Source organism: Emys orbicularis, chromosome 1 (genome assembly GCF_028017835.1).
Source record: "Emys orbicularis isolate rEmyOrb1 chromosome 1, rEmyOrb1.hap1, whole genome shotgun sequence".
In the NCBI taxonomy this organism is placed as follows: Eukaryota; Metazoa; Chordata; order Testudines; family Emydidae; genus Emys; species Emys orbicularis.
The window spans coordinates 102,057,597-102,084,347 of NC_088683.1; the positions used below are offsets into that span (position 1 = coordinate 102,057,597).

The 26,751-nt window shown below is 45.0% G+C and overlaps 2 protein-coding genes across 6 annotated transcripts in view; one reads left to right on the forward strand and one right to left on the reverse strand.

Moving 5' to 3' along the window:
• The window catches only part of SYN3 (synapsin III), a 242,317-nt gene that overhangs the window by 85,408 nt on the left and 130,158 nt on the right, over nt 1-26,751 (forward strand). The gene's annotated exons all lie outside the window — the stretch shown is intronic.
• Nucleotides 1-26,751, reverse strand: part of TIMP3 (TIMP metallopeptidase inhibitor 3) — a 48,859-nt gene that overhangs the window by 4,191 nt on the left and 17,917 nt on the right. Inside the window, exon 2 of the mRNA XM_065414743.1 lies at nt 5,753-5,835. Within this exon, the coding sequence (XP_065270815.1) occupies nt 5,753-5,835 (83 nt within the window). The remainder of the gene's footprint in view (nt 1-5,752; nt 5,836-26,751) is intronic.

Consider the following 26,751-nt stretch of genomic DNA (forward strand, 5'->3'; position numbering starts at 1 on the left):
AAATGCCACCTTTCCTTCATTAAGGGCCTAAACCAGAGCCCATTGACTTCAACAGACTTTGGCCCAGGCCCGAACACTGCTGCCACACTCCCATTTAAAAACACGTTTTAAAAAGTCTTGCTATGCTCTGAGATAAAACCATCTCCTGCGTCATCCAGTGACTTTTCTATTTGTCTTATCTCTCCATATTTATATTGCACCTATCACTGCAGTGATCTAGCAGTACTTTACTGTGTAACAGCAATATTATATAAAGCAAAATTCATTCCAAAGAGCTTGTATTCTCCAGTCTTACTTCTAATTATGCCTGGCAACTATGTGAGGAAAGGATTTTTTAAAGTTAATCGTTCCATACCAGTAGAAGTGCAAGCATCGTGCTTGGAATATGCAAGCGTATACTTAACTGAGCATAAGCCTCACATTAAATAGTTGATCCTTGCATGCTTTGCCTCATCCATGTGTTGTTATCCTTGCAATTTTGTTGGTCTCCAGGGGATATACTTAGATTTCCTGATTTATGCTGTATGTCTGTAGATGGTCCAGTGGTTACAGCACTAACCTAGGACTTGGGAGAGCTGGGTTTAATTGCATGCTCCTCCACAGACTTTCTGTGACTTTGCACAAGTCACTTGGTCTCCCTGTGCCTCACTTCCTCATCTGTAAAATGGGGATAACATCTCTACCTTACAGGGGTGCTATGAAAATAAATTAAAGACTGTGAGGCGCTCAGATACTACAGTAATGGGGGCCACACCTTAGATGGTATAAACTATAACAACAGGGACTGTATCCTTTTGGATAACATCAAGCACATCATAGGTGTTTAACAGGTAACGAGTGATACTGCACTACCAGATGAGGCTCAGGTTCAATTCCCGAGTGCGTTCTCTTGTTCAATAAATCAACAGGGACTGGAAGTGCTGCAAAAGGCAGCATGCTCAGTCCCAGGAGAAGTACTTCACCTCACATTGCAGTGACTCCTCCAGCTGATTCTAGGAGCTGTACTGATGGGCTCTAGAGAGAGTCCCATCCAATCCCCTTCAAATGAAGGACAGTCACTGTGACATGGAGACTTTGGGAAGGGAGTGTAAACCTGTGAGAAAATATGGGAAAGGGGAGTTTTCGACAGAGGACTCTTTCCCTAATAATAAATAAATCCCAAACATTGTTTCTGGCTACATAAAATACCCTGCAAGTGCGATTAGATTAGTAGAAGAAAGTCAGCCATAAGCCAGCCTCTCTCTTAACTGCTACCCTCAGAGTCATCCTGTCACCACAGCTGTGTATTTTAGGAAATCTAATGACAGGGAGCAAAGTATTAACGAGCATTGCATGGCAGTGCCTGCTACTGCTGCACAAGTTCCGGTTGTGTCAGCATTCCCATTAACAAACCCCATTCTTGGGGATTAGGTGGAACTCTACCACAGAAAAGCATATGCAAATCATCTGGTTCCTCTTATTTCATGATGAATTTAGTACTGTGATGTCCTGTGACAGGATTATTTTCCCCTGTGAACTTTAACTGAGGGCAAATTAGACACCAACTCTTTCTTCTTGTGACTACCACTATTTCACCCCTTCACCTCACATTAAAGGTGAGCTGCAAGCTAAAGAAACAAGCCATTTTCTTTAGGCAACACTTTAGGTCAATGCTCCTGCTTAGCCAGCCTACAATGGGATTGAGCAAACATGCAGAGTACTAAAATCTGATCTATATTTCCTTTTCAGGTCCCTGAAGTCGTTCTGGATAGTTCCTAGAATGCATTGTGATATCACAGCTTACAGTACCAAGAAGTTACACTGGTGCATAGAGCCAAGTCCCATCAGCTCAGTGAAGATTTTTGGCATGCAGTTTTGAAAGATGTTTGAAGTATTTTAGATCCCAACAGGGAATAAAATAATTACAAGATTTTCAAAACTACAAACCTCTGTGCTAAAAAACCTTCCACTGTCCTGCATCTATGGGCTGGCCCTATGCTCTCCATCCAGGTCCCTTGGGAGTCTAGTTGTAATATCACATGATGAATTGTGGGGCATCACAGAAGTGTGGGAGCTGGCCCAAATGAATTCAGGGGACCAAAAAAGAAATACAAAAATAGATTATTACTTAACGTGCTCAATGCCACTCTCAGCCTGGTTAGCCAGACAATTCAGCACATGCTGCTGAAGTAAATGGAGTTTGTTTGTTTTTCATTTGCAAGTGCAGGAGGGCTTAAAGGTGGCTAGCAAACACTGACATGGTAGTTTTATCATCAATGCTGTTTACAGGCAGCTGTGCAAAGTCAGATGCCTACTTAGCTTTTCTTTCCAGCAGGAGTACAGTAGGACTTCACTGGGGTGAGAGCAGGAAAGATGTACTACATCAGCTTCTGCTCCCCCACAGCATCAGCTGAATACTGAGCACCCTAAGTGCAGCAGACAGACAGTGGGGTTTAAAAGAAGATGCTCAGATTGTTTATTGAAAGTTATGTCTGCAGGATGTTCCAGTTAAGCTGAATAGTTTGATTGCTACGGGTTCCTTCCTGTCCAAGGTCAGGTTAAAATATGTGACACAATGTATCACCCCCACAGTACAGCACACTGTGCCAATAGACCCACACTGGCCAACACATGCAATCACTTGTTGAAAATAAAACCTCACAGGCTTTTCTTGGGGACATGGTTTCCTAACAAAATATTTTGGATCAACTTCTGCAAAGACAATTGTCCTCTTGCAGTCTTGACATAGATACACGTGGATTAGTGCGATATCTGCTGTAAAGCCCCCCCGCCCCCATATAGCAGCACAATCTAATGCAAACAGAACAGGAAAACCTCCTACAGTTTGGTTTCCCAAATTGAAAGGCTTTGGAGTACAGCTGGGTGACTTTTCACAATAGAGTCAAATGCGGGAAACGCAAAGCCAGACAAGGTGCGAGAATTGAGTGGGGATCTTTTCCCACTCAACTCTCTCACCTTGTCTAGGTTTGCATTTCCCATGTCTGCAGGCAAACTTATGACTAATATCAGGGAGCCTGCTAGAGTCTACTTCAAGATGACTGCCCTAAATCCCAGTCAGAATCACATATCACTGTCACAGAGGACACTGTCATGAGGAGCCCTTTGCTGACAGTGTGGTAGAACCTGTGTTATTCCAGACACAGGGAGTTCTCTCCTCTCTCTGACAGTGGACCAGACTCATGGAAACCTCTGCTTGTCTTGAACTAGTGTCAGCTACATTATTCCCAGATTGGAATGCCTTCCCCCTCTGACAGCAGGACAGACACTGCTGTTGCCAAATTGAGGGACTCCTCAGACTCCCTTGTTGCTAAACCAAGGGAGTCCCAAGCACTTGAAGGCTGTCATGAAACTGCCGAGCCATATTTGTTTCCCCTCTCCCTCTGGCAATATTTTTGAATCGCTGTTGGGGATGTTGGCGAGTACCATCTGACCCTCTCCATATCAGATATGGGACAAAGAGTGCTGTGGTGACCTTGCTATCAGTAGTTGGTAGAAACAGCAGAAGTTAACTGCCCTTACCATGTCTGGTGGGGAAGTTATTGTTCACTTACTCTATGATTCCAAGATCAGGCACTTAATACCTGAAATCTGTCTGTGTGCCTGAAGACGGAGAGTGCAGTGAAGGACTAGAATAGCAGGAGATGCTACTGGGGAGGAGAATGAGGGTCGTGGGCTGCAGCATGCAGATGCTGAATAGCGCTGGCAGTGAGGTACACAGGTAGAGTTGGGGGGTGGCAAAGCAGGACTGGCACAGCACAGAGTGCTGCTGGTGAGGACTGAGGTGATTGCCAAAGGGAGGGGTGTGGCTGCACTGTCTCGCTCTAGCCAATGTTATCAGTCATTTCCTTTCATGCGCACAAAATTCAGACATTTTTCAAAGCAAAGCTTAAGCAAATACATAACCCCAGCACTTCACACCCTCTTATGTGAAGTGCAAAAATTCCACTCCAGGGAAAAAGCCCTGCTAAGGCTGACTTTGGCAACATGTGAGGCTTTGTGATGGCTTATGAAACAGGCTTTATGTCTCCTCCTTGCAGCTTTGTTGCTTAGCTATAAACTGCCTTATAAAGAGAGTTACTGTTACAAGGCAGGCACATTTTCCTGAACCTTTACTTTGTCTAATATGTTTCAGATTTCTGCAACAGCTGCCAAGGCCCTTTCGTTCTTTTTCTTTTATAAAAGACATAAACCAGTCTTATGACTGGAACGCTTGAGCCAAGAAAAACAAACTAGGGCTGATTTTTTAACATTACATAACAAGGGGTCAGCTGGCCAAAAAAAAAAAAGGCCAAAGCAACAGGTTAAGTTAAATCTGTCTCGGCTATAAGTAGGACTGCAGGTTCATCATGGTGCAGAAAAGGTTATGGGTACCATTTCTGTTTGTCCGTGACTTCCTGCAGTGAGGCTCTAGGTGAGTCACCTTCTTGGTGCAGAGGGAAGGCTCTAGGGGGTGAGTCTGCTTCTCACGTGCCCCACAGTGTTGGCTCCTGTGTCCCATAGGGCTAAGCCCATGAGGGTCATGGGCTGCAGCATGCAGATGCTGAATAGGGCTGGCGGTGAGGTACACCGGTAGAGCTGGGGGGTGGCAAAGCAGGACTGCTTTGGGTGTTACAACCTGGCATCTGGAGTCACAGCACCACTTACTCAAATGTGACCCAGTCACCCACCCCTCCCCAAATTGTGGCAGAGGGCCAGCAGGGCCCAACCTGAGGGAGTGGTGCTTCGGCCCCATGCGCTAGGTCACGGCACCTGCACTGAGGAGCTGGTGGTCCTGCCTTGGAGTACACACAAGCTGCCTGTGGCAAGTGCGGGGTGGGCTCACTGTTTAGGGCCCTGCTCTCCTCCTGAGGCCTTATGGTCTGGGTGCCGGGTCAGAGGCTGTTGCTGTAAGTAGTCAGTGCCCCCTCCTTTGTCAAGTCATTTTTTAATTAAAAAAATCAATCCATCCCAGAGCAGTCACTAAACCTATGGGTTTGACTAAAATTTCCTGTGAGTCTTGATAAACGCCGTGACAAATCTGCAACCCTAGTTATATGGCTTGGCGCAGGGGGAAGTGTGGGTGGACGGGCTAGAACTGGAAACCTCGGGACTGGTAATGAAATGTACCTCTCATCACCTATAAGTCACCCATTTAAATCTAGCCCAGGCTGAAAGTGTCTGAAAGCTACTCTCCCTAAGGTGCTGAGTGGTCTTTGTGAAGCATGTTTGCTTTCTCAGTCTGGCTCATACTGGACAAGTATCCATATAACTGCCACCATTCTAACTGACACGCTTGTTGGCGGTCTCAGCAGAGAAGCCAAGACAAGAAGAGGCTGAATGACCTATCCCCAGATACATAGTCCCACTAGAACAGAGCTGAAGCTTATTGGTAGTGCCACATAGAGAAGCCTGCACTTCTGCTGCCTACACTGTATCTGCTGGAGATAAACAGGACTTCAGTATCCAGAGCTGTCACTCTGGCATCTTTCACCACCAGAAGTGTTAAGAATAAAGGGAAACCCTAAATACTCAGCATTCTGGGGTAGGCATGGCCTACTACCTCTCTGTCTCTCTCAATCTCTGAGGGTGTGATTCTGTAAATTGTTGACCACCCTCCACGCCCATTAATCACGATGGATGTTGAAGGTGCTCGGTAACTAGCAGGACTGAATCCTAAAAGCAGCCAGTGTTAGTGATCAGCAAGTAACTAGAATTGCCTTGGAAGCTAAACCTAGCATGAGGTGCCTACACACACACACACACACACACACACCTTCATCTGCTTGACGGTGTATCGCATCGTTCCAAAAGGTCCATCTTTCATGAGCTTCTTCCCCACCACTTTGGCTCGGATGACTGTAATGAGAGAAGAAAAACACAGTAAACATGGGTATTGGGACAATAACATTTCAGGGACTCTAATCCAGATGTTAGATTAGACACTTCAATTCAGCAAAGCCACATGGGTGGATGACACTGTAAAATAAAAATAAGATAAATCCCAGGACAAATAAACTCCAGATTTATTCTGTATCCGATGCACAATTACTTGCTTTCCCCCGGCACATATGCACATTAAGAAATGTCTTTTTGATTCACAGGGGTTCAGCTGAGTTACCAAAGGCCACTGGGTGCCTTCTATTAATGAAATACGTTCCTTCCAAAGAAAGGATCCAGACCCCTGTTATGAGACGTGGAACTGCTGAGTTAAACTGAGCCTGGTGCCTATGCCACTGGCAAGAACCTGGTGCAGAAATTCTACCACGAGAGGTTTCAGCTGCACAAAGTGGCCATAACTACTCCTCTGCTACTGTATAGGGACCAGCATAGCCTAGAAAGTGGGTGCACGGGCCAGGGAGGGGGCCATGACCAGGGAATGTGTTGATTTGGCACATCCCCTCAGCAGTCTTCACTGGTGGGGTTTATATTGAGGCCCGGCTGCAAACAAAAGAGAGCAGTCCTCCTTTGGGATGAATACCCACTCAAGGTGTAGTTTAGAGCTGCTAGCACTCATAAATCTGGCGCAATAATTATATCCTGTCCAATTCAAATAGTTTGCTGATGAGGGCCTCTCACAAAATAAACTTGGATATTAAAGTGCTTTGGCTACTTGCAAGAAATCCTAGCTATATATGCTCAGCTCCTAAGGTCAGTCACTCAGGGGACCATATTTTGTGGTGTCAACAATGGTGGTGTCATTTAGTGAGGGAAAATCATCCCCATGCAGAGGGCAAGAACAAAGCCTACATACACTGTAAAGTTCACTTAAATCCTCAAAATAGGGCTGAAGTCGGACCTAAGGGCTGACCTCTTTGAAGTCGGACCTCTTTGCATTGACCCACCGGAGTGAATTTCACTCTGAATGTCTCAAGGAGCAAGGGGCAGAAGGGCATTCAGCAAATAACTGTCCATTTTTTCAAATTAATTTATTTCTGGTCCTTAATACTGCTCTTGGAGCTCCCAGTCACTTTGAAGCCACAGCACATAGGTCTGTGATATCAAATATACCAGGGACTCCACTGGAGCTGTAATAAACTGGGCACTCCGGGGTCACCCTGTTTTTAATATGTATTAAAAATAACATTAATCTGCACCCCCAGGGGTATCTCCATCACTCCAGTGAAGTTCCTTTTGTTTGGAATATCTCAGAGCAATGCATAGTAGGTATCCATAGTGATTGAGAGCAACCTCAGGACCTTGAAATCAGTTTTGTAAGTTTTCAAATTAGTTTACAGTCAATTATTAGCAGAACATCCTCCTGCTCTTTGATATTTGGGGCATTCAGCAAATAACTACCATTATCTTCTTTAGAAAAAAGTTTGCAGGTCACCTTCAAGTTTCGGCAAGACACCAAAGATTAGAGAGCAAGAGAAAGGCCAGAAGGAATTATTCAGCTAACGCTCACTGCCCTAGAACAATTGTATCATGTCATCCAAGCCGCAGAAGTGGTTTAATCTTTACCATGGCAGAAAAAATGAGCTGCCCGGTCCTGGGAAGGCTAAAGATTATCACTTGTCTTCTCCACTCCCCAAAGGAGACCATTGAGTTTTTTAAAAACTGACCACAACCCATAATATTTTCAGTACTAAAATGAGATCTGAATAAACCCTACGAAAAAGTCTTATTTTTAGTATATTAAGCCTTTCATTATGAAGAACCATTCAAACTACTTCAGCAATACCTAAATAATCCAAAAGACACTACATTATCATCAAGGCAGTGGTATAGTGAAGTATTTTCTGAAATAGGTTTTGGGTTTTTGTTATTCTAGTGTTTGGGCAAAAAGACACTGGACCACATCTGCAGCTACTGTGTTTCAGCATAAGTCCATTGAAGACAAGCTGAAGAGCTGGCCCAACAATGTTGTCAATTTCTGATATTCCAGCAACCAAAAAGGACTGTATATATATTCCATTTCCTTTGACCTTGCTAAAGTTCTGATATTGACTCCTTGGACTGGGAGAAGGGTTTACTTCTTTCAGGGAAATTCGGTACAACCTTTATCTACTGGTAAATGAATGCACGCCAGGGGAAATGCTTCATTTAAACAAGGAAATTGTTACTTTGCTAAAAGGAAAAATCCTGCTGACCAACCTGGTGATTTAAAGGCCTGATAAGTTTTGAGTGATGGAGGAATTTCAATGGAATTTTGAAAAGCAAGCTGTTTTATGACACATCCTAACAGCTTCTAGATCTATTAAGTTTTTAAGTAACATGTTTTAAAGAAGAACAGGCTCCCAGTTGTTAGCAATGTTTCCTCTTTTTTTTAAAAAAAAATAATTCTTTTGTATTACGGTAACACATAGAAACAGCAATCAGAATCAAGGCCCCATTGTGCTAGGTGCTTCATGAACATAGAGCAAAAGATGGCCCTGCCTGGAAGAGCGAACAGTCTAATTCAGATAAGTAGTAACAAGTTGGTATAATAACCAACTAGAAGGAATGGGGAAGTGATGCAATAAAAAGATCAGGTGTTTACTGTATAGGCCAATGAACAGAGCAAACAGAAGTCCCTACTAGCCATCTACCTAGCTATTATCAGTTGGCAGTTCCCCTTAGACCTCAGGACAGAAGTATTTTGAAGAGGAACATGAAGGAAGAGAAGGTATTGGCTTTATGGACTAGTTCACAGAGGGTGTTCTGTGCAGAAGATATGGAATGGAGGCAAGCTTGTGGATTTTATTTCTATTATGGCAGTACCTAAGAACCCCCAGTCAAGTATCAGGGCCTCATTATGCCAGGGATTCTACATACAGGTGACAAAGAAGAGAGAACCCCTCTGCGGAAAAGACAACAGATGGATGAGAAAAACAGGGAAAAGGAGGGTTAGGACAATAAAAGAAACAAGGTATATCATAGGAGAAATGGGAAAACAAGTGATGGAGACTGGTAGAAGCATAGTGGCGGGGAGGGGGACGACAAAACATACAACTCCCTTTTCTGCAGGGAGAACCACGTTTTCAGGGCTTTAAAGGTAAGCACTAGAAACTTGTAATGGAATGCACTGGACAAAGAGAAGCCTGTGGATGGAGTCAGAAAATGGGGTGATAGGATCATAATAACAAGCCAGGCAGATGGATGATTTAGGAAGCAACATTCTGAATGGGCCTGAGAGGAGTGAGATGAGTGTCAAGAAGACCAGGACTCTGGTGAGAGCTATTTCATATAGAGCATGAGACAGCGTAGAGGGGACCAAGGATGGAGTTGGAGGCAATGGCTGTAGATCGCACATATAATGAGTTTAAAGGGAGAAGGAAGATGGGACAGTAGTTGCAGAGAGTCAAAGGTATTGGCTTTGTTTTATTTTTAGGATTGGGGAATCCACAGAGCTCTTTAGGTTTATGACTAAATTTCCCTTCAAAAGTCCAGGAGGCAGAGTGGTGAAAACTCGTCCAAAAAATCACCTGTTCAATGTCTGACTTTGGATTCAAAGTCTTTCCCCATCAGTTAAAGCAGGATCTGGCTTGGTCTTTGCCAGTTACGAACTGCCCCCACCCAAAAGAGCTAAGCAAAAGAGCATTGTCCTAACAAACCAAATGAAAAATGCAGTAATTTCCAGTACAGACATTAGACCCTTGGGGGCCAAATTCTGCACTGGGTTTGAGCCCCATGCAATCCCATTGATTTTAATGAGGTTGTCTGGGGCATTAGTCAGTGCAAAATTTGGCCACGGTCTTCAAAGAGTTTCTTTTTGAGATCGTGCATGTGTGCATGCAGACAGTGTAAATCTAAAGGTGTGGCCTAGTCTTTACAAGTGTTGTGCCCTTTGTCTCTTGCGTGATGTCAGGGTTGCCCTCCAATATTGGAAACAGGATGAAAGTCAAAGAAAAAGAGGTCAATTTATCTGACAGATGAACACAAATAGTCTTTTCCTGTATCCCACCCAAAAGAGGTTTGAGGGCTTCTCTCTCTCCTCTATTTCAAATAACGTTTTGTTGATATCAGGGCTACTACAGCCAGTCTTTTCAAATACATTCTATAGAAGATAAGAAGGTTCCACTAGTACCAATTCAAAATACCAGTGACAACTTATTTGTGAACTCTTTTGCAAAGGTGTTTTTATTTTCTTGTATTGCCAAAAATAGATGAACTCTCAGCCAAAAAAACAAAAACAAAAAAAGTTCAGCAAAATACTAGTTCATACTTAGATCTGACTCTCTTGAAAGTGTTACAGATTTGGTGAAGAATGCCCTTGAGGATTTTAAATATCTTTAAAGAGTTGGGTTGTTCTCCAACTTCCTCCATTTTTTCTGTGAACCCCTAAAAATCAGAATGAGAACTTCTTGGGCATCAGACGTTAACTAGAATGAGCACAATTCCTGCAGGGTTATGTGAATTCCATCAGGTATCATTGATGGAGCTAGCATACAATGAAGGAAGTAAACAGGAGAGGGCCATGTTGAATTCTGCTGCATATTAAGATATTGTGAATAGGGAGAAGAAATCAGTGTTTGCTAATAAAGGATAAAAATAGTAGTGAAACCTCACATTACTGAAGGGACCTTGAACACAATGAAAAGGCAGGGGAGGAGGGAGGTTAAACGCTATTTAAGTTCCAAATCAAGAACATGTTTATACTTAGGTGACAGACAAATTCAGGTTCTGACAAAACAGATGAAAATCAGTTCTTTCTTCCCAAACCTCAGTTTCCTTAGCAACAGTTTAACTGGAAGCGCTTAACATAGTGCAAAGACTTCATAAAAAAAGGCTGGCTTTGATTTAGGCACTAGTCAACAAATTTACCAAAGAATCAGAGAATCCAGAACTAGGGTCTTTCTAAGTAAAAGTATGTCTCCCCTTACAGCTGGGATGTGTAATCCTCACCTTGGGTAGATGTACGCACACACTTCTGCTCAAGCTAGCATGCTAAAAACAGCAGTGTGGTTGCAGTGGTATGGGCTAGATGCCAGAGTCCATGCCCACCTGACCCCTGGGAACGTACTTGGTCAGCTAGCTCAAACTACTGCCCATCCTCCTGCTGTGGCCACATTGCTATTTTTAGGTGACAGCTCAAGCACCGCTAGGGTGTGTATGTCTATTCTAGCTGGGAATGAGCCCTCCTAGCACATCCATGCTGTGTAGATGTACCCTAAGTGAAAGAGGGTCCCACTTTCAATTAATGCAATAGTGATGAACAGGCAGAGTGATTCACTAGCTTGATTAATGGTCCTTTGTGCCTCCCTTCCCTGCTCTTAAGGCTTTTATTCCACAGGGTGGTCAGACAGCAGTAATTCCAACTAACTCATCTTGATCAAAACCATGAAAAACAAAACACACTAGTCTGGGCTCCAGTGAATGGGTAGAGTCCTCCTTACTCCAAGGCAGCCAGCCTCTCCCAAGAAGCAACCCTTATATAGTTTCCTGTTTTTCCGCCGGAGAACCTGATTGGCCTGCAGCCTCAGACTCCATCTCCTTCTCTTCCCCTGAGCACCTGTGCAGGCCAAAGGAAAAGTCACGCTCTTTGCCAGGGACCAGATAATTTTCTGAGTCTACCCGGACTCTGGTACTAAAATCCTGCTCCCAGTGACCAGACTGCTGTATCGGCTGAGTAAGTGCATGAGGGCTGGAATGGGAGGGAATCCTCCTACCCAGGCTGCTGAATGGGAGGGGAGCTGCTCTGCAGTTGTGGCTCCAGCCGAATGGTCCCATCCGTGTGGATCCTCCAGACCTAGCCTGTCCCGAGACCCTCCTTCTGAGAGCAAGCTGCGAGTCTCCCCAGAGTTGGGCTCGGTGCTACGGATTTGCAGCCCTATCCAGCTTCACCAAATCCTGCCCTTTCCCCACACACTGAGCATCTCCACTAGCTTTATTGCCAGAAAACCCCTTCCCACCTGGGTAGAGGATACAGAATGTGTCCCTTACTGATTCAGGACCTTAAAAATAAACTAAACATTGTCTGTTTTCCCTAATTTTTAAAGTGTTATGCTCTATAAAGCACCTGAAGTTGACAGTATTTCTGCTGCAAATTCAATCCAAGATATCTAAAGAAGCACATTTACTTGTGGAGACTCCTATTTTATCAACCAAATGCATGCTAACCAGCAAAAGGTGCAGTGAGCACTCCCCCTGAACTCTCCCTTTCTCCCTGGAGTCCTATTACAATCCTGCTATTGCCGATGGGAAACTTTATCCCACACAAGTGGTCACCAAAATAGCTGCATATTTTTAAACCACAGATCCTTTGAAATGGGGCCTATAAAAATACTCCGATCCGAGATGAATGTTTCTCAGTACTTTGGGGTTTCAGGTTGGGTCACTTTGTGGGATTTGAGCGGTTGGCAAAGTCTCATGAGTGTTTCACAATTATTTATGTGAAGCTAAATTAGATGGGGATATAAATCTTTGATAAGATAAGCATGGCAGCCACACTGATTCAAAAAGAACCCAATGGACTGACTCTCAAATCTGATGTTCGTTTCCTTTAAAATGAATTGGGGGGGGGGGAGAGAAGTATATAGTTGTGGTTCTGAACAAATAACTTTTACAAATCCTACTCTCCACTTGGGCTCTGGAGATTTATACAGCATGAATGCCAAAAAAGGACAAGAGCATATTTATAGCTTTTTTGCCTTGGTGTGTGTGTTTTTTAAAAAATGAGTACATTTAGTGCTTAGGAAAGCACAGAACTGATAGCAGCATAGCACTATGCAGGCATCCCCCTTGCAGTTTATTATTTATTGTTTGTATTCCCGTAGCATCCACAATGTGGTAGGCACTGCCTAGCCACACATACCCTGCTCCAAACCTTTCCCTTGACTTCAGTAGACACTGGATCAGGCCCTAAGAAAGTAAGCAACTTAGGAAGGGCATAAGGGAAGTGAGAGAATCCAGCCAGGTTTGGTTTATTTGGTTACATAAATATGCATCCGTTCTAGCCAACCACTCCTTGACCTATCCATTATTAGTTAACCAGTTCCTTGAAGGAGTCACAGAAGCAGTGGGTCTTCAGGTGCGATTTGAGGTAGGAGAGGACAGTGGCCTCACAAGTCAGATCATGAAGGGCAGCATGGAAGACCAGGCACAGGCAGTTGTGAGAGAACTGGACAATTGGTAGATGAAGGCTAGTATCATTTGCAGGGCTGAGGCGGTGATGTGACACAAGAGGACTTGTAATTATTCTATGGTGACATGCATGCACACACCAGCTAAACCACACACATGTGGCATGGAAAAACAAAGGCCTCCACTGCCTTAGCTAAAGTGGAATTTCCATTAGCTGTCAGTAATATTAAGGTCTGTATCCTTTCTTGTAGGCCAGCAACTAGATGGTAACATCACAAATGTAACATTACATTAATCAGAGGGCAGTGGTGCTTACTATCCAGTGCATTGAAAGCTCTATCAATGTTAATCTGCAGAACTCACTGCCATCTGAGTCCCAGAGTCTGCTCACCAGAGAGTACTAGTTGTCACAAATGTGTAGGGTTTTTCCTTTTACATGGGAGAAGACCCTTTTAGGGACAGGGATTAATCCCAAACCCATTTCATTTGTGACCCAGTAATCAAAGACTGATCAAGATAGCAACTCCGAGGCTTTTCCAAGGATTTCATTTATCAGTGTGTCATTTTGCCAATTTTAAGTGGATCTGGTTCAGATACAAAATCCGCAGTGTATTTAAATAATTGAGGGCATAAGAAGATTTATGTATGCAGTAATGGAAACAGTGGTAACAAGATGTTTTCCAAGTTGCCATGATATATAGATTGCAAAACACCACAATGCCCTGCAGTCAGCTGAGTGAGTAGAATGGATTAGAAGCAGAATCTGGCTAGCAATGGAGCAGCCTCTAGGAAGTGCCATGGGACAACAGAGACTGAGCCACAGGCTGGGGATAATGAACTAGGCTCTGAGAGGAAACACACACAATTGTGGATGCATCCATGTGGGATAACCAGGGATGCATGGGGAAGGGGGTGTCTAATTGTTCATCCACAGGCACAAGCAGTCAAAGCAAAAGATGTGGGATCAGCAATGGGGCAAAGAAATTATACCCCAACAAGATCACTGACTGGATCAGAGCCTAGCCAAGCAAAAATTTATTTGCCTCCAGGAGCAGGATGGACTTGAAGGGGCAGCTTTTACTCATCCTATGTTTACCTTATACTGCAACAGAGGCTTTCTACCAAGGGTATTTGTATCTTCCTTTTCTGCCGGCCCTGGTAAGAACGTCTTCCTGCTCAGATATGCATGTGAGGGTTTGTGGGGAACCGACCAATGGCTGCATCCTGCAGGGCCTAAGCAGTTGAAGTGTCTACAACTCATGGCACACCTCGCATGCTACCAAGAATCTGAGGAGTTTAATGTACAATAGCAGTCACAAGGACCTCCTTGGGTGGGAGTCACACGCTGCTTTCTAGGGCTGAGTAAACGCTGATGATCATTCTTAGCAGATCTGTCCTTGCAACAGATTCGCGCTCTGTCTCACAGGCTGCATTCTTTCCATACCCCTCAGGCTGATCTGTTAGTAATTACACCAGCAGGGCTGGCTTCCTGCATCATTGAGGAACACAACTATGGGCCAACTATGACCCTTGGACAAGGTGCTCTTGCCTAGTTTTCTTTAGGCTCTTGGGAGGGCTATGTGAGAGACAAGTGGGTGGGGTGGGGGATTCCTTTGCAGGAGAGAAAAGTAGTAGTAACCTACTATTTCCCCAGAAAAGCCAAAGGTGGGGTTAAATATAGTAAGTACTCCAGCAAGAGATAGGAAAATAATGTTTACTCTCCCCTTGGTTTTTTTGCCTTAATCTGCGTGTACCAAAGTAAGAGCCACCTCCTCGTATCATCACTGCAATAAGTGAATTAAAACTAGAGGGTTCTTCACAAATTTGTATGTTTGGGGGGGAGGGTGAAGTGGCAGGCATGAGAGAATACTGGAGAAGGAAACTCCTTTTTTATCTATCCCCCCCAACCAAAGCCACTACAGTTCACCAACCCAGCCTTCCTGTTCCCCTGGAACTAGCCCTTGCAGAAGAGCTGCTACACAGCACCATGAGGTGGGGAGGCAAGGAGAATAAGCACACTTCCTCCACGTTGCTGCCAGGGAATGGGAGACCTAAATGTTGATCTCTTGCCCCTTCGACCCCACGTATCATGAAAAGTGGCTGAAGCACTCAGAGTGCTGAGCATTTGTCGTCTGAAAAATCTGGCATCTCACGTGCGGCATCCGAAATCACCAGTCATTTTTGAACATATAGGACTTTCTTGTAATGATTAAAATGGACATTGCACCTTCGTTCACTGAGCATGGAGAAGAGATTATATTGTGTAACTAGCTGTCGTGACTCCATCTCTGTTAATGCCATGTCTCCCGTACACCAGTTCAGGTGTTACAGAAGAATAATAGTACAGGAAAGAGGTATAGCATTTGTGTGAGCACTTTATGCCTTGCTGTAACCTAAGGTGTGCTCCTGCTGTAGACTTAAGTTAGATGGATGCAGTGCAAGCGTTGCAGTTTACGACTTACAGTAGTTTAGCAAACTGGCTGTATACTAAGGAACTCCACAGATTAGACCGAGGGTTCTCAAACTGGGAGTCGTAACCTTTTTATGTGAGGGTTCGCGAGCTGCAGCCTCCATCCCAAACCCCACTTCACCTTCAGCATTTATAATAGTGTTAAATATTTTTTTAACTGTTTTAATTTATAAGGGGGGGGGGGTTGCACTCAGAGGCTTGCTGTGTGAAAGGGATCACCAGTACAAAAGTTTGAGAACCGCTGGATTAGACACGTTGACTGTATTAACGGAGGCACTGGACCAGATATTGCTGCCAAACCTACAGACAGAAGAGGGTGCCTGGCTCACTGGGATTCCATCCTCCAGGTTGGAATGAGTGAGATATTTGCCACTCATGTCCTAATGTCACCAGGTGTGGGGCAAAACTTGCTTCATGCTGACAGAGATCTCTGAGGACGACTTGAGTCTGCCTGGGGACAAATGCAGACACCACTCCTGGACACATTCCTCCAGAGCTGGATGGAAAATTTTGACTAAACATGCAAGTTTGATGGGGGAAAGAAAAACAATAAAAAAAAAAAGTCCATCCCGTCCCACACCCCATCCCCGTCTTCCAGCCAGATCTCACACATTCTCTAATGGTCACCACCCTGTGGTTTTAAATCCTAGCCCCATCTGGCATGTGTCAAGCCTGTTTGAGGTAGCTTGAAAGAGAGACAGTCATGCACTGTATCTCTGGAGGGGGTAGGGGGCACCCAATTAAATGGCTTCATATGGGGGCCCGCATCTGTTTGCTATCGACTGCAGTTGGCCAGGTCTGGTTCAGATCTCTTACTGCTAAATATTAACCAGGTTTGTCATGTCCTTTTATTCTGCAAATTTCCCCTCTGCTAGAATTCATTTGTTCCAATGGGCTATAATGTCCTGGCTTCCTACAATGAGGAAGAGAATAGAGCAATGCACCTCTTTCCGGAGAGACTATAATAGCTCCAGGCACCATGTGGTTTCAACTAGTTATAAAGCACAACTAGGGGACTGTACATATTGGGTTCCGGGAAGTGGGCGGGCGAAGCCCGCCCACTGCTAAAGGATCCCCCCCCCAGCCTAAGGGGAGGACCCACAGGGCCTGAAACCCAAATGATTACGGGGGACAACTAAAGTAATAACAGGGACAGGAGTGCGGTCAAAGGGTCAAAAGAAGGGAACCTGACAGGGACACCGAGCAGAGAACCCCGGACAGCGCCCACTGCTCCTCAAAGGTGTCAAGGGAGCCAGTGGACGCTGCCCAGAGGAACTCTGCCCAGATACGTGAACAGACAGAGGATTGGAAACAGGCCCCACAGTCACAGGAACCTCCAGCAGCCAACCTCCTCTCCCTGGTTTTATAGATGGCCTGTTTAGCCAGGGCCAAGAGGAAGTTGACCAGGAGGTCCCGTGACTTTGTGGGGCCACGGATAGGGAGTGCATAAATGAGAAGGTGAGGGGAAAAGTGCAACCAAAAACGCAACATAATGTCAGTGAGGAGCCGGTGTAGGGGCTGCAACCTGGCACACTCTAAGTAAACGTGAGCCAGGGTCTCCCTCACGCCGCAGAAAGGACAGGTGTCTGGGACGGGGTAAACTGTGCCAAGTACACGCCCATGCGCATGGCCCCATGAAGGAGCCGCCAACTAGGGGACTGTACCTATTGGGTTCCGGGAAGTGGGCGGGCGAAGCCCACCCACTGCTAAAGGATCCTCCCCCCAGCCTAAGGGGAGGACCCACAGGACCTAAAACCCAAATGATTACGGGGGACAACTAATGTAAAAACAGGGACAGGAGTGCGATTAAAGGGTGAAAAGAAGGGAACCTGACGGGGACACCGAGCAGAGAACCCCGGACAGCGCCCACTGCTCCTCAAAGGTGTCAAGGGAGCCAGTGGACGCCGCCCAGAGGAACTCTGCCCGGATACATGAACAGACAGAGGATCGGAAACAGGCCCCACAGTCACAGGAACCTCCAGCGGCCAACCTCCGCTCCCTGGTTTTATAGATGGCCTGTTTAGCCAGGGCCAAGAGGAAGTTGACCAGGAGGTCCCGCGACTTTGTGGGGCCACGGATAGGGACTGCATAAATGAGAAGGTGAGGGGAAAAGTGTAACCAAAAACGCAACATAATGTCGGTGAGGAGCCGGTGTAGGGGCTGCAACCTGGCACACTCTAAGTAAACGTGAGCCAGGGTCTCCCTCACGCCGCAGAAAGGACAGGTGTCAGGGACAGGGGTAAACCGCGCCAAGTACACGCCCATGCTCATGGCCCCATGAAGGAGCCGCCAACTAGGGGACTGTAGTGGGGTGGTTACCTGCTCCTGCCCTGAGGGGTTTGGAACAGCCCTGGGAGAAGGCTGGGGCAGGGAAGCAGCTACTGGGCTGATTGGGGAAGTAGCTGCACCTGGGCCACGCCCCAATCTGAGCCCAGCTGGCCTGTATAAAGAGGCTGGGAGCCAAGAGCTCAAAGACTCTCTCTCTCTCTCTCTGCACTTAGAGAGAGAAGGGCCTGGCTGCAGGGAGCTAGACACAGAGTACCTGGGTGGAGCAGGGCTGGGGAAAGGCTGGGGAGCTCCAGCCTGGAAAGCCCCAGGCTGCAGCCTAGCATTAGGTCAAGGGGTACTGGGGGTTGCAGAGGGCAACCCAGGTGTAGGCCAAGGCAGCAGGTCCAAACCCAACCCTACCAGTGATGAGTGGCTGATACTGCAATCTGCCCCTTGGCGTGGGGCTAGATGGTGGCTGGCAGTAGCCTTATTCTGAGGTGAGGTGGAGTTAGTGGGTGGGGGTTCCCCTGGGAGGGGAGACCCAGCGTGTGTGGGTATTGCCAGGGGGCAGCACCCAGAGCAGGGGGCACTGGGGTCCTGGGAGGGACACGGGGGCCAGTGCAGACGACAAGGCGGATCACCGGCCTGCAGAGGGCGCTCCAGAGGCTGGTGAGCTAATTCCCTAGACAACCACCAGGAGGCGCCGCAGGGGTGAGTCCGACCCCTTACAGGGACACATAGCAGGACCAAGAATTTAAGAAGCAAAGTTGCGGACTGCAACTGGAGTAAACATGGTTGTGTTGGGGTCCCCCATCTAGGTTAATGAATGGAAGAGTATATTATTTGTATTGTGTGGTAGCACATAGGAGGCCCAATTGTCCCTCATCACAGATGTTACATGACATCTGATGGCCTCATATATATAATTAGCTGTTTGTATTGGAAATGTGGAAATTTGAGTGTAGAAAATGTTATTTATTAAATTAGTAGGACACCATTTTTAAGCTTCCTGCACTAGTAACAGTTTTATATCCCTAGTGTTGTATCTCACACTGGATCCCACATGAGCCTCTACACTTTGAAACATTAGCAGTGGGAATGGAGAAAGAGGAGAGAACTTTGCTGGAAAATATTGAGCAGCCTCTGATCTAGATGTACTGTTTAGGTCCCCATAAACAATTTAAAAACTCCTAAATTCCCCATAATAGTCCTATCTGCCTAATTCCTAACATCCATCTTCACTCCGGTGCTTCCCATCACCCAGAGCTACTTTAAAAAAAAAAAAAAAAAAAAAAAAAAATTGTAATTATTTGTAACTTGAAACTTTAAAGCGCTTTACATAGATGGCTTGCTTTGTGCCAAAAGACTGGTCAGGGACATTTGCAGGAAACACCTTGCAGAACGCACCCAGCAAAGCCAAAGGAAGAGAAAGGGGAAAAAAAAAAAAAGCCCTGGGAAAACACATGAGGTCCATTGTTACCCACTCTTACATCTACCAAAGTGTTCTTAGCTCAAGAGAGGGCAGGCAGGATGGAGACAATCATTGGAAATGGCACATGAAGCAGTTGTTTGAATCATAAGAATTCCACACGTCATTAGTTTAGATTCCCAGTTTGTGTCAGTAAAGCATTCTGGGCTGGCCATAGATTTAACTAGATTGGCATGTGGGCTGCAGGGTAAGTGTGTCTACAGCTTGGAGAGGCCCTTAGCAAAGGGAAGCACTGAAGGCACCTCTTCCATCTAGCTTTTGGGGGTGGGGGAGAGAATGTAACAGGAGGGGGGTGGCAGGAGGCACATTTTCACCTAAAATAATTTGTGAACTAGGCTGCTTTGCGGTAAAGCTCAGTGGGGTGGGACAAGCCACAGAGTTAAAAGCAAGGAATGAAATGGGGTGTATGGAGGGGAGTGCCTTGGGAACAGGGTGGGAAGGTGCCCTCACTTCTCCAAAGGATGAACTCAGCAGAGTGCCTATTGACTCCTCCTGTTTGGCTGGCAATTGCCAAAGAGGGAAGATTTGCATTCGGTGGAGGCTAGTGATGTTGGAAGATGGGTTGGCAAAACCAACACAAAAAAGCATTTCCAGGGTCAATTTACAGTCATGCCTAAAAATAACTGGTGTGACACTCAAAATTGGTCCAGCAGGGCTTCCTCTGGAGGCACTTCCACAGCTTGCTTTTGGGCCACATGGGTTCTGAGTTTAAGGTTTATTAACCCCTACCCCAATTCTGGAAGCAATAGTGGGGTGTAGGGCAGCTCATGCCAAATTTGAGAAGTTAGTCTTTGACAGACAGGCTATCCTTTCTCTTAGCTCTTCTGAATGGTTAGGAGGGAGCCATGGTTCTAAGTGTTCAATTTGGGGAGTATGGCAGAGCCGTGGAGAGACCCATTAGGGGCAAACTGAAACCATGTGTGGTTTTAATGAAACGAGGAGCTGGTGCGCAGGGCTGATTGCAGCAGGAACATTTATTGCCTGGCTGGAATGTGCATCTGGCATTAATCGTTTCCCCAGCCATCAAGTGAGCAGTAATGTGGAAAGCAAATTGGAGCTTATAAAGAAAGATGAATTTTCTAATTAAGTGCAATTTGGGGAACAGCCTTTGTAAGGAAAAAAACATGGTTTTGTTCATTATTTTAGTAAAAAGTTATGGGTGAAACTGATTTTGTATCTCTGGTGACCATAGCCTGGAGGCTGAATTTCATGAAAGACTGGCACGGCAGCTAAAAGAGACAGGGCAATAATCTGGAGGGCCTGCAGCCACAATGGGCCCCGTTCCACCATCCTAACTCACCCTTAGTAACTCACTCCCTTGAAATCACAGGGATTATTTGCAGTATTATTGAACCTGAGTAAGGGGAGCAGAATTAGTCCCCAAGACACAAAAATGCACACCAGCTCACACTGCACATTTGAAGCACAGCCTCTTGGATAATGCTGAGCCAAACAGAGGATCAGCTGTTCTGCTGGCAGCTGGCCCCCTTGCTATTTACCATAGAGGATGTGAAGGAGTAAGCCATTATCTTGCAATTGGTGTCTGGCTTTCAGCACAAGCATGGTAGAGAAGCCCCTATCACCTATTCTCTGGGGCGTGTGTAGAGAGGTATGTAGAGGCTGCTCTCAGAGATCTGTGTAGGAGCCATGACAATTTTACCTCCTGCTCTGCTGCAGTGCCACATTCACACAGATCCTGGAATCTCAGGCCTCTAACATGGAGGATGCTGGTTCATGTCTTGCTCTTAACACTGAGAAATTAAAACTGTGATTGGGAAAGGCAAATCTACATGAGGTGAACAAACTGGCAGGAACTTGTTCATGTGTTACTGCATCTCCTTTCTGGGATACGTGGTGTTAGCAAATAGAACTACACACCTTTAATTATATTTTTCGAACAGCTAATAAAAAAAGTCCTGAGCAAAATCTGCCCTTTTCCTACTTCCCCTTAATTTACAGTGCAATCTCCAAACATACTGGGTGCTGAAGTCTAAATGGGCCAACAACATGCACAAGAAGGAGGGGAGAGTCTGGCTTGGAAATGTCTGGGGAAAAGTTTCTGTTGGACAGAAGAATTAGGGCAGCCCTAATGATCTATAAGACTTTACAAAAAGGGAGAGTCAAAAGCTCCATGCTTTGGACGCTACTTATTCACTGACATGTAAGAGGACTCTCCTTTCTCAAGCACCTCACCCAACTGGGACAGGTGCCAGCATTTTATGACAAGATGGGCCTCTACTGATCACATGTTTTACACACATTTTTGCACGTAGGAGCTAGAGTGTAAGAGCTGTTTGGAAACATGTATAGATTTCAAGGGTACTGGGTGGGCCTACAAATTCCTTCCTGCATTAGAAAACCTGCTTAAGCTGATAGACTAAGCAGCTGTCCAAGCCAAAAGGGACATATATATTTAACCAGGTCCCAAACTACATGTGCTATTCTGCTTTTCATATTTGCACTGGACCTGAGAATAACCTAGTATCAGGCCTGCTTTTTAGGGAAGCTGAAATTGTATGCAGACATGCCTTCTTGGGAGAAGCCTGTGTCTTTTACCTATCATATTTTGCTGTGCAGCATTCAAGTGCTGGCAGTTATGTGCTGGAGGAAGCAGGGTATCTATAAACATCATCGTGTCCATGACACTTCACACTGATGGTGAGCTTTGAGAAATTTATTAATTTGGCATATTATTTATGAATGTGTCAATAGTCAAATCTCAGTTAGCCAGACCATGATTGTCCAAAAATCTCAGCTTATCTGAATGTCAGATACATTCCCTGAGACTGCACTGCACACAAGTCTCTCTGTGCTGAAGTCTGACTGCCACCTTAAGATGTATATACAGTAATCTTAGAGCCTGATCAAGTGTCCACTGAAGTCAGTAGGAGTCCTTCCACAGAATTAGTGGCATTGGATCAACCCTTGGAGCACAGATCTTGGCTGCTGTCTCTAGCTCAGCCAGACAGCCTGCAGGCTTCAAAGAAGTTCAGGGATAGGAGACCATCAGTGCAGACTTGACTTAGCTTCCTGGCCAACTCCCACAGGTATCCAAAGTTTTCTGGTATCCCTTCGGGTTTTGTGATAATTGGAGTTCTACTGCAATTACTCAATTTTAAATCGTTAGAGTGACATCATATGGCTGAAGGGTTTCAGTATCAGTTTGTCCTTGAAAAGGTGTGAAATGGAGAGTGGGACTGGAATGTCCATGACAGAGTTAATCAAAACACTTGAAGTGTCTAAGAAGATATGCCCACCCCTGGTTATTTGCCAGCAATACAGCTGTTTATGTAGTAGAGAGAAATACTGCTCACTTTGGCTTTGGACACAGGACTTTCAGACTAGAAAACTACTGAAGCAAAGGGGATGAAGATAGGCAGTGATGCAGCAGCTTTGTTTTGTGAACAGGTTCTTGTGGGAGATGCAATACTGAAAGTCCTGAGGAAGGACTGGCCAAAGAGGCCATTAACAATATTTTCAACCCTTTAGAAATACATCCTGGATAGAGAAACTGAAGCTCTTTCGCTTGTGATTTTTCATGCAAATATTTAATTAAAATTTCAAATCTGTGAAAATTTCAGCTAGCTTTAATAAGAATGTATATCTGTACGTTATTTGCCACTATTGTGGTACGCTCCTACACATGCACATCCATATATTACTAATACAGTATTGTTGAGAGGGTTCTTTGCTACACTTGTATAACATCAGTGAGCACAGCAAGCATCAACTGTTAGCAGAACCCACCTTCCACAGACTGTATTGACTTGATCTACACAATAGCTGTTTAGAAATCCAAGTCTAAACCACAGGATTTTCTTCCCACTCCATGTGATCAATCTATCTCTTCATACAAAACCTCCCTCCTCAGGCCAAACGGATCCAGCTGAGATTTGCTCACAGTGACCTACCTACCAGTCAAAAAAGACCCCTATGCTAAAGAAATTGACAAGCTCCTTGAGTAACTCTTGACATAAACTTCCACTGGGCTCTAACTTTGTCCAGAAGAGTCTACCTTCTAGTACCAGCTGCCTATGTCCCTTATTCATCCCCTTAACACACATGATAAGTCAGCGCAGCAGTAGCTATTACTGAAACTCAGTGGCTGAGGTTGCATGTTGTAAGGCCCATTAACTTCCTGGGCACTGTGTTTCTGAATGTTTACAGGCCAGGGTAATAATTTGTAGGGAGCAGACCAAGCCTGACTGTTTCCTTCTTGTCCAAGTCTCCCGAGGCGTGACACAACAAGACCATTTGGGCAAAATAATGAACACAAACCTCCTCCCAGAGCCAGGGTTTCATGGCCTCAGTACATATTGCACCTGGTTCACAGGTGACTAGAAGCTTAAACATTGAAAGAGAGCTAATGGAAACATATGAGGAAATACCTCGTCTCAGTCCACTGGCATCAGCACAGAGACAGTTGTTTGTTCACTAATGGAGCAAAACCAAGGTGAAGTGCCCATTGCCAAGGACTAGAAACAAATGAGGATGTTTGGGGAAGGATATTTGTATTATACAAGATTCTTAGCATTCAGAGAGACTAAGCTATAAATATCAGGGGGATAATATTCTGGAATTTCTTATGAAGTATGAGACAGCAGGTAACCTGTTCGGAGTTAGCTGGCTTCCAGAACAGAAGGCTATTCTTGTTAGACCCTAAAAAGTAAAATCAGTAGAAGAGTTTCCTAACAAAACTTATCCTCTTAGAAAATGTGATTTTGTCCAAATTTTCTAAGGAAAAGAATCTATTTCTGAAAAAAAAATGGATTGTCCATTGAGAAAATTGAAACAAGAATTTTCATTTTGCAGCTGCATTTCCACATAAAATGTCATTTGAAGTGTAAATGGTGGTTTGAAACCAAATATTTGTTTCAAATTTACTCTTCATTTCAAATCCACATTTTGAAATGTTTCATTTCAACATTTCTGAATTGACTTTTTCAGAACATTTTGTTCTTCAAACAACATCAATAAAGAGAATCAGGCCCACTTTTCCCCCCTGATTTTTCACTGGTGATGAGAACCCACAAGTCATATTTAAATCAATGGGATCTGCAGGTGCCCAGCATCTTCGAATATCAGACAGCTAGTGGCTTTTATAGGTAAGGACTACCCTGAGTTTACCAAACTCATTGCCCCTTGTGATCCAAGTAGGATTTGAACTAAAGTGTCTCAGAATGAAACACTAATCCTTTAATTTAGTGCATCACTGAGGTTGTAAGCAAGTCAGCTCTGTGACAAATTTCTTCCCACTCTCTTTTTGCGGTGTAACCAATCCCAAGATCTTGAAAGAGAGAGAGTTCTGCTTTACTGGAGGTGGTAAAGGGCCCAATCAAACTCCAGTGAAGTCAACAGAGATCTTTCCATTAACTTTAATTGGGGTGGGATCAGCCCCAAGCAAGTAGTGGTGGAATCTCAAGAGATGGGGCCACAGCAGCTGCCTCTAACCTTCCAGAAGAAAACAGGGAAGGTTACTCTGCAGCTGTCCCCCCTAAGTGGCCTCACTCCAAAGACTTATTACAAGTAGGGGGCAGGGGAAGGCGGAATTTTAATGAACCAGTTTTTTTAAAAAAGGCATGTGGGCCACTGCGCAGCAGTTCTTTCAGTCCTACTCAGCCAGGGGTCATGGCTGTGATGCTTGGACACCCTAAGGGCACGGGAAAAGTCTTCTGGTTGTTTTCACATCTCGTTCACAGCATAAGAGGGAAAACAGCTTTTGGGTTAATTAACACTGCGAACAGACAACGAGACAGACGCTGTTGTCATCACCAGTTCAAGAAGTCATCCGGGTTGTCACTGAGCTGTGACATTAAGGCGCATGAACATGAGGCACACTTCCAACCTAGGATTCTCCACAGTCCAACGTTGAGCACTTTCCATTGCCTCAGGGGAAGTTTCTCAGGGTCATGACTGCTGAACCATTGGGGGGCTGTAAGTAGGACAAGGAACTAAGGGTATTCACTCTAACTAGTGTTTGTGCACCCCCTTTGGAACTAGTTAATTTTACACTTCATGCATTGCCTCAGATAAGCAGCGTGGTCTATTTCCCTAAAGTAAGCCAGAGTCTGGTGGATCAGGTTCTAATCCTGGCTCTGCTATTGATGAACTACATGACTTTAGGCCTTGTCTACACTATGGGGGGAGATCGATCTAAGTTACCAACTTCAGCTACATGAATAACATAGCTGAAGTCGATGTACTTAGATCTACTTACTGCGGGGTCCACACTACGCAATGTTGACTGGAGACACTCTCCCGTCGACTCCCCTTGCGCTTCTCGTTCAGGTGGAGCACAGGAGTCGACGGGAGAGCGATCAGCGGTCGCCGCATGTCAAACCCCTGGTAAGTGTAGACAAGGCCTAAAGTCATGTAGTGCATCAGTAGCAGATAAACTGTACCTCAGTTTCTAAAATGGGGTTAACGCTGCACACTATTACCCCCTATGATTACACCTGGAAGGAAAGGAAGGAAATGCAAAACACATTAGTGAAAAGAAAAGAAAGGATATGCACATAATTTAAAAAATCCACCTTATTCACAAAAGTCTCTGAAACCCAAGGTATTGCAGTCATAAGGGACATGAGTCTAGGACAAACATCAGTCTAGAATGTGGGCCAAAAAAAAAAAAAAAAACCCCACATAAAGCAGTTCACAAAAATAGTCTCCAATACAGATTATGATTTCTTAAATGCTGCAATGCTCGGTAACTCTCTTATTAGAGTTCCATGAAGATGCACCAAAAGGAAATAAGAGTTTCCTCCCTCATGGGAAGCGTGGTGAGAATTGGTTAATGTTTACAAAGGCCTTTGAAAATGTAAAGCACTACGGAAGAATTACTGTTTCTACAACAAGTAGACTGACATCGTCCTTTTCCTGCCAAATGCAGTGACTGTTTTTCAGTTTTAAAGCCAAAATGGGAATGAGGGCTGCCTTATAGGGGGATCACACCAAAATACAGTTCCTCTTTACTGAAGTAGAAATACACACACACATCCACTCACTCTTGCTGTGCCAGAGGCAGGTGCAGTACATGCAGCTCATGAATGCATGTTTTCGTTTAAGCGTCTGTTCTTTGCCAGGAGAAATAACCCCAGGAATGCAGCGATCTGATTTGATTTTCCTACTATGAAAGCACTGCAGATCCCTGCGTTCAGTGTCTGGAGACACCACTGAATTTGACTGTGTTCACACCATACAGCAGTTGATTAGGAAGGTACTCGTTTTTAAAAATAATGCTACGGCCCATCCTGGCGATTCAGAGATGACACACTGTGTATTAGAGTTTGAGACCTGAGCTGAATCCAAACCTACTTGGTCATAGTAAGAATGGTCACTTTGAGCAAGGCCTGAGGTTGGTGGTGGACAAAAGCAAACAGAGGGAGCAAGGAAATGGGCAGATAATGGAGGTTTAGTTCCATACAGGAGTCTGCATTGACGTATCTGTAATAAATGTATTGCCCAAGGAAAGCCTAAATGGGCTGAGTGTAACCTTGTAGGAAACTTTGCTGCCCAGTCATCCTCCCACCTGAGAGCGAGGCAA